The sequence below is a fragment of the Corvus brachyrhynchos genome, unplaced genomic scaffold, assembly GCF_000691975.1.
Source record: "Corvus brachyrhynchos isolate BGI_N302 unplaced genomic scaffold, ASM69197v1 scaffold1103, whole genome shotgun sequence".
NCBI classification, from domain to species: Eukaryota; Metazoa; Chordata; class Aves; order Passeriformes; family Corvidae; genus Corvus; species Corvus brachyrhynchos.
The window spans coordinates 291363-298440 of NW_008236980.1; the positions used below are offsets into that span (position 1 = coordinate 291363).

At 60.4% G+C, this 7078-nt stretch overlaps 2 protein-coding genes across 3 annotated transcripts in view; both read left to right on the top strand.

The window, feature by feature from the left end:
* The window catches only part of PATL1 (PAT1 homolog 1, processing body mRNA decay factor), a 7861-nt gene extending 1351 nt beyond the window's left edge, over positions 1-6510 (top strand). The window contains exons 2-19 of one of the 2 annotated variants that reach the window (XM_017728653.1): positions 66-177; positions 265-476; positions 556-633; positions 1209-1403; positions 1492-1593; positions 1771-1860; positions 1996-2207; positions 2286-2375; positions 2505-2688; positions 3697-3820; positions 3909-4006; positions 4089-4148; positions 4275-4423; positions 4728-4887; positions 5036-5185; positions 5563-5654; positions 5819-5968; positions 6149-6510. In XM_017728653.1, coding sequence (XP_017584142.1) covers positions 66-177; positions 265-476; positions 556-633; positions 1209-1403; positions 1492-1593; positions 1771-1860; positions 1996-2207; positions 2286-2375; positions 2505-2688; positions 3697-3820; positions 3909-4006; positions 4089-4148; positions 4275-4423; positions 4728-4887; positions 5036-5185; positions 5563-5654; positions 5819-5968; positions 6149-6170 — 2280 coding nt within the window. In that variant the 3' untranslated portion in view covers positions 6171-6510. The remainder of the gene's footprint in view (positions 1-65; positions 178-264; positions 477-555; positions 634-1208; positions 1404-1491; positions 1594-1770; positions 1861-1995; positions 2208-2285; positions 2376-2504; positions 2689-3696; positions 3821-3908; positions 4007-4088; positions 4149-4274; positions 4424-4727; positions 4888-5035; positions 5186-5562; positions 5655-5818; positions 5969-6148) is intronic. The other variant, XM_008629423.2, reaches the window with a different exon arrangement.
* LOC103611856 (coronin-1B) overlaps positions 1-7078 on the top strand; it is a 28696-nt gene that overhangs the window by 4737 nt on the left and 16881 nt on the right. The window lies entirely within an intron of this gene.

Genomic DNA, 7078 nt, shown 5'->3' on the forward strand with positions numbered 1-7078 from the left:
GTATAATGGGTTGGGGGTTCATCAGGGAGGTGTAAGGGAGCTGACCCCATTGCCGGCTGGCCCAGTCCCTGGAGGACTGCCCGCTGGACGAGGATGAAGACGCCTTCCAGGCCCTGGGGGAGGAGGATGAAGACATCGACCAGTTCAACGATGACACCTTCGGCGCTGGGGCCGTCGGTGAGAGCCCGAGTGTCCCCCCCAGATCTCCCTGACCCCCCAGATCCCCCCCGCCCTGCATCCCTCTCCCTGTGTCCCTCCTGGCAGATGACGACTGGCAGGAGGCCCATGAGCGGCTGGCGGAGCTGGAGGACAGGGCCGGGTCGAGCCGGGACCCGGACGGCCCCGTTGGGAATGACGGGGACGTTCTGGGCGATCCCGAGGACGCGCTGGCCGAGCGGCTGACGCGGCTCGTCATCGACAGCGAGCTGGAGGACCCGGCCATCATGCAGGCCGTGCACACCAGGGATCCCCCGCAGGTGGGAATGGGCTGGGGGATCCGGAGGGATGTGGGGATGGATCCCACAGCGCCGTCCTGACTCTCCTTGTGTTGTCCAGCAGCCTGGAGGGCTGAATTCCAGCATCTGGGACAGCTCGGCCGTGCTGCGGCGCATCCGGGGACCGCTCCTCGCTCAGGTAGGGCGCTGAGGGCAGGGGGCTCTTCCCTGGTGATCCCAAATCCCTGTGGCAGCCAGCTGGGTGGGATGAACTGTACCTGGGATAGTGGAGTGTCCCGCTTCCCTCTGGCTGCATCCGTGGCTCGTTGGGGACCCTCGTAGCCGTCACCTCTTGTCCCCCCTCGGACCCTGGAGGACTGGGATGGGGAGCTGTCGCTGATCTGGGATGCCTGGTGATGTCTGAGGGATTTCAGGGCTCCCAGCCGGATTTGGGAATGCCGGTGCCTGGAGGCAGAGGATTTTCGTGTTGTTGTGGTTTCCTTAAGAGTCGGGCTTTGAAGTGCTGCGTGGCCAACCCTCTCCCAACCCTCTCCTGGTTCTGCCGGGCTGGGAGGTGACCCAGAATTCCCACCCCACGCCCCGTTATCCCAAGCGGGATGCTCTTGGCAGTCACGTGCGCTCTGGGAACGCCCAGCGTCGCATGGGGAGCCCAGGGAAGCGCAGTGGGACGTGGAGAGCCGGCAGGAGGAAGGGGGGACAAGGAGCCTCCTCCCTGTCCCAGCCTGTGACTCCAGGGCGGTGTTCCTCCCGCAGGAGATGCCGTCGGTGTCCGTGCTGGATTACGCCCTGCCCCAGAGGCCTCCGCAGGCTCGGGATGAGGAGCGGGATCCGTCGGAGCGGGCGCTGCCCCGGCGCTCCTCGTCCCCCGTCATCGGGAGCCCCCCGGTCCGGGCCGTTCCCATCGGCACCCCCCCCAAACAGGCTGCCATCCCAAACTTCAACCAGCAGGTACCTCCTCGAGTCCCAGCTTCCCAGCGCTCCCGGGGGTGCAGGCGGCTTCCCAGGGGGAGTGACCGAGCTGCTCCCCTCCTCCCAGATCCTGTGTCCCAAGCCTGTCCACATCCGAGCTACCATGCAGCAGCGTTATCCCGCTCCCTATGGAGAGAGGATGTCCCCCAACCAGCTCTGCAATGTTCCGGTATCCAGCTTCCCCTCATCCCTGTTTTTGGGGATTGATGTCCAGCCCCTCCCCTCCAAAACCTCCCCGTGTTCCTGTGGCTCATCCCTGCTCCATGGAGCCTGGCCTTCCTGGGGTTTGTCCCGTCTGCCAGTCATGGTGTGTGACGGGGCTCCCTCTTGCCATCTCTCTCCCCAGAATTCCTCCCTCCTGGGCCACCCGTTCCCCCACAGCGTCTCTCCCGTCCTCACACACCTGCAGAGAGCCCAGCTGCTCGGAGGAGCCCAGGTAAAGCCCCTTCCCGTGCTTCATCCCACCTTTCTCTCCGCGTGGCTCCGGGACTTGGCTCTCCATGGCTCTTGCTGGCCATCCCAGATCCTTTTCCTGCCCGGCTGACTCCAGGTGTCCTCTCTGCCCCTCCAGGCCGGCCGAATGTCCCCCAGCCAGTTTGCCCGGGTGTCCGGGCTGGTGGGGAGCCCGCTGCCCTCCGTGAATCCCAAGCTGCTCCAGGGCAGAGTTGGGCAGATGATGTCCCCGGCCGGAGGGTTCCGTGCCTTTTTCGGGGCTCCCCCCGCCCCGCCCCCCTCGCAGCTGCCGCACCCTCAGGGCCCCGGATCCCACCTGCAGAACCTGAGGTCGGTGCTGTCCCTGTCCCTTTCCCAGCACCCTGCCCGCTCCCTGCCTCCATCCCTGACGATTCCTGCTCTCCCCAGGCCGCAGCCCCAGATGTTCCGGCCGGACACGACGCATTTGCACCCCCAGCACCGCCGGCTCCTGCACCAGCGGCAGCAGCAGAACCGGAAGTGAGTGCGGGGACAGGGACGGGGCCGCGTGGCACGGGGACGTGTCCTGCTTCCGGGGTCACCTGTCCCCCCTCTCTGTCCCTTCCTGTAGCTCCGGTGTGCTCACGGGTGCCCTTCTTCTCCTGCCAGCCAGCACCGGAGCCTCAACGGCTCCGGGGGGGACCGGCGGGGGCAGCGGAGCAGCCATCAGGAGCAGATCCGTAAGGATCCCTACGCCAACCTCATGCTGCAGCGGGAAAAGGACTGGGTGTCCAAGATCCAGATGATGCAGCTGCAGAGCACTGACCCCTACCTGGATGATTATTATTACCAGGTACTTGGGAGCAGGATCTGCCCTCTGTCCGTTGGGTATTGGGTGGGAAGGGGATGTCAGTCCAGAGAGAGAGATGCCATGGATTGTTTTCCTCCCTGGAAGAGGAAGGCAAAGGGACAGGGTGGGAGCAGCATCGCTGGGAAGAGCTGACTCCCTCTTCTTGGATGAGATTTCCAGAAGTGAGGAGATGTCAGGGGACACTGGATTAATAGGTCTGGGATAACAGGAGAGCAGCTCCTCTCCATCAGAAGCGTGACAGAGCCGGGATAAAACCTCTGGAATGGAAAATGGGGAAGGTGCTACGTGGAAAATTAAGGAGAGATCCTTGGGCAGGGAAAGGCTGACTGTGATCTGACTGGGAATGGTGGTGGTGGATCCTGTGGGAATCCGAAGAGCGCAGTAGGGAAGGTGGATAGGGAGAGATTGCTCCTGCTTTTTTCCAGTTCAGGAATAGGGAATGCCAGACAGTGCTGGGAAAAGCCGGGTTTGGAGCAGGTGGAGCAAGGTGGTGGCTGAGGGACCATTTGAGGGTCCCCAGAGAGAAAGGGAAATGTCTGGGATGGACACTGGGAGGCTGAGTGAGGTAAGAGAGCTGTGCCTGCTGGGACTGTCCCCTTTGGAGCTGGCAGAGGTTTTTAGGGATGTGTGGGTGAGCTGGTCCCAGTAGAGAAGAGGAACTGGTGCAGGATGTGAGTCAGCAGAGCTCTGCTGTCGCGAAAGGGGGTGGATTGGGTGGGGAGGCCCTGGCAGGGTGCCAGTGGAGCAAGGCAGGCTAACTGGGATGTACTGGGAAGAACTGGGAACCCCACAGGGAGAGTGGATTTGTCATTGTCCTGAGAGAGGGCTGAGGAGGAGCCTCGATCTGTGTCACCCTGAGGGATGGGAGAGGAGGATGGGCTCAGCTGTGGCTTGAATGGTGATGTTGGGAAGATGGTGGAGCTGAGGAGAGGGAGATGGCTAATGGTTTTTTTGGGAGAAGGCTCTCAACTTTTCCTCTCCCTGCCTCAGAACTACTTCCAGAAGCTGGAGAAGTTGGCAGCAGCCGAGGAAGTGCACGGTGACGGTCCCAAGAAGGAGCGCACTAAACTCATCACCCCTCAGGTGGCCAAGCTGGAGCACACCTACAAGCCAGGTAAAGCTCTCCAGCAGCCCCAGGGCTCCTTTTATCCTGGGATTGAGGGGACTCATCCCTCGGCTTCCCTGCTCCCTCCTTCCTGCAGTGCAGTTTGAGGGCTCGCTGGGAAAACTCACCGTCTCCAGCGTCAACAACCCCCGGAAGATGATCGACGCCGTGGTGACGTCCCGCAGCGAGGATGACGTGAGTTCCTGGCCTTCCTCCCTTCCAACACAGCCCTGTGGCTGCTTCCCACGGCCCTGACTCCCTCTTCCCTCCCCGGCAGGAGACGAAGGAGAAGCAAGTCCGGGATAAGAGGCGGCAGACCCTCGTCACGATCGAGAAGGTGAGTTTGAGGGGGATTGTCCCGACCCTCAGAGGTCCATGGTGGGATAAAAGGTGGGCCAACCCGACCCATTCCGTGATTCCCTGAATGATCCATAATTCCCTGAGTGATCCATGCTCCCTGCAGACGTACAGCCTCCTCCTGGACGTGGAGGACTACGAGCGCCGCTACCTCCTGAGCCTGGAAGGGGAGCGGCCAGCCCTGATGGGAGAGAGGAAGCAGAAGATCTGTGACATGTATGACAATCTGAGGGGGAAGGCGCCTGGGCAGGACAGGTGAGTGGGATTTGGGAGCTCCAGCACTTTGGAACCACTGAAGCCAGTTTTCCATGGATGTTTGACTCTTCCAGGAGGCTGAAGTAACTTTTTTTTTTTGCCATTTTACCCTCGCTGTCACAACTTCCATCCCCTCCAACAGCCAGAGCTGAGGACTAGGGATGTCATTCCTGTGTAGTTTTTCCCTCTTCAGGGATGTTTTTCGAGGCATGGGTGTATTTTCCACCTGGTGCTGGGGCAGATCCAGCCATGGGATAACCCTGGGATGCTCCCAGGTCAGAGTTGGCACCTTTTTCCTCCTCAGGCTGAGCGATGACCACTTCATGCAGATCATGTGCATCCGGAAAGGAAAACGCCTGGTGGCCCGGATCCTTCCCTTCCTGGCTCCGGAGCAAGCGGCCGACGTGCTCATGGCCACGGCCAGGAACCTGCCCTTCCTCATCAAGAAGGATGCTCAGGATGAGGTGAGGTTCCAGAGGCTGGGAGGGCTCTGTGTGTGTTTGGGATGGCAGTTCCTGCCTTTCCTGGCAGGGGCTGTGTGGGAGAAGCTGGTTTGCAATTCCAACACCAGGGAAGCGTGTGGAGCTCCCAACTGTGCTCTTTTCTCTACAGGTGCTTCCCTGCCTCTTGAGGCCCTTTTCCCACGTCCTCTACCACCTTCCCTTGGGAACAGTCACCAGCCTTGTGCAGCAGCTCACAAACCTACCTCAGAGCGCCGCCGCTCCCACCAACCTGCACCTCACTGCTGTGCTCCAAAACAAGGTGCTCCTCATCCCCACCCCTTCCCAGCCTCGGGAATTGCCCCAGCAGCCTCTCAGCGCCAGGGTGTTCCCCTCACTAATTAACCAGGGTGTCTGGCACATTAATTAACGGTCTGAGGTGGCCCTGGGCTCTGCTTCAGCCTGGCAGCAGCTTCCAGGTCTGTCCCACTTGTGCTCCACGCTCCAATGCTGGAATTTGGGGTGGGAATGCTGCTCCTCTAAGTCCCTCCTGGGCTGGGAGTGGTCCGTGGTCTTTTCTTCCTTTTCCTCCTGCAAAGGCAGCCAGGGATCCTCCCGCCTGTGCCAGCATTCCCAGGAGGGCTGGGAAGTGTTGGGGATTCCCCTCAGAGGTGACCCATCCCCTCGCTGTCCCCACAGTTCGGTCTGTCCCTGCTGTACCTGGTCCTGAGCCGAGGGGAGGAATTGCAGAGCTCGGACACAAACACGGAGCTGATGCAGGACAACCAATGGTGAGTCCCTGTCCCGGGCTGGGATGCTCCTGCCTGGAATGTCACCGCATTCCCAGCCCCTGGGGAAGGCTCCCAGAATCCTTCCCCAAGGGGAGCTGGGGAGCTCCTGCCCTCCCAGCTCCCCTCACGCTTCTCACTGCTCCTTTCTCCCGTTTTTCCGGCAGGACGGAGCTGATGCTGATGGCGACCCGGGAGCTCCTGCGGATCCCTCAGGGAGCCTTGGCAAAGCCCGTGTCCATCCCCTCCAACTTGATCTCCCTCTTCTCTCGCTACGTTGACCAGCAGAAGCTGAACCTGCTGGAGACGAAATTGCAGTAAGTGCCAGCCCTCTTTTCCCAGGGGAATGTGGCCGTGTCCCACCGTGGGACTGGGAGAAAGGGGAAACCAGAGGTGGGGGTGCAGTTGGAGAAGGATTGGAGTGAGGAAAAGTAGCTTGGGGAGAGGCGAATCGCTGCCTTCCTCTGATCCCCCCCACCGTTGCTGCCTGGTTCCAGCTTAGTGCACGGGATCCGGTAGATCTCCGTGGCTCCTCGCCACCACCGGAATGTTCCAGAGGAAGGATGGAAGGAAGGAAGGATAGATGGATGGATGGATAGAGGGCACACGGTTCACCCCACACCTCCCCCGACGCCCGGCCTGGCACAAGGGGCACATCTGGCCCCCCAATCCCTGGATCAGCGGGAAGAGGGGGATGTTTGGCTGCTCCCCCTTTTCCCACAACGTGCTGCCTTTCCCTGCTGCTCCTAATTTCCCCCTGACTCCCTCTGCACCCCCAAAAACTGCTGCTTCCCCCCCAAACACACACACACACACACACACACACACACACACACACACACACACACTACTGAGGATCCCAGCAAGGAGGGAGCCCCTCGCTCCAGATCCATGGCCAGGGGCTTCCCGCTCCTTCCCTGCTCCTTCTCCAGCCCTTCCCACAAGCACTGAGCTCCGCTTCCCGCCCTTCCCCACACTTCACACACCTGTTTTGCACACTCACCTCGTCTTCCCAAAATTCGGCTCCTTCCCTACCCGCCCCCCCCGGGATCAGCCCCAGCAGCTCCGGGGTGGGGGGGCACAGCCAGGTCTCTGTCCCCTCTGGATCAGATCTGGGTGGATTCAGCTGTGCTGCTCCTCGGGAAGGTGGTGGTGGTGGTTGGGGGATAATTTTACCTTTTTTTTTTTTTTTTTCCGCTTTTAAAAAGAAAAAGAAAAAAAAAACCAAGAGATTTGCACATGTAGGGATTTTACACCCCGGAATTCCTCCCGGCATTAACCAGCCCTGCCTCCGCTGCTCCCGGCCCTTTCCCCGTCCTTTTTCTCTGACAGATCAAGTGGAAAGTTCATTTATTATTATTATTATTTTATTGCTCTTTCTTTTTTCCCGCTTTTTTGTTTTGTTTTTTTTTCCTTTCTTCTTTTTT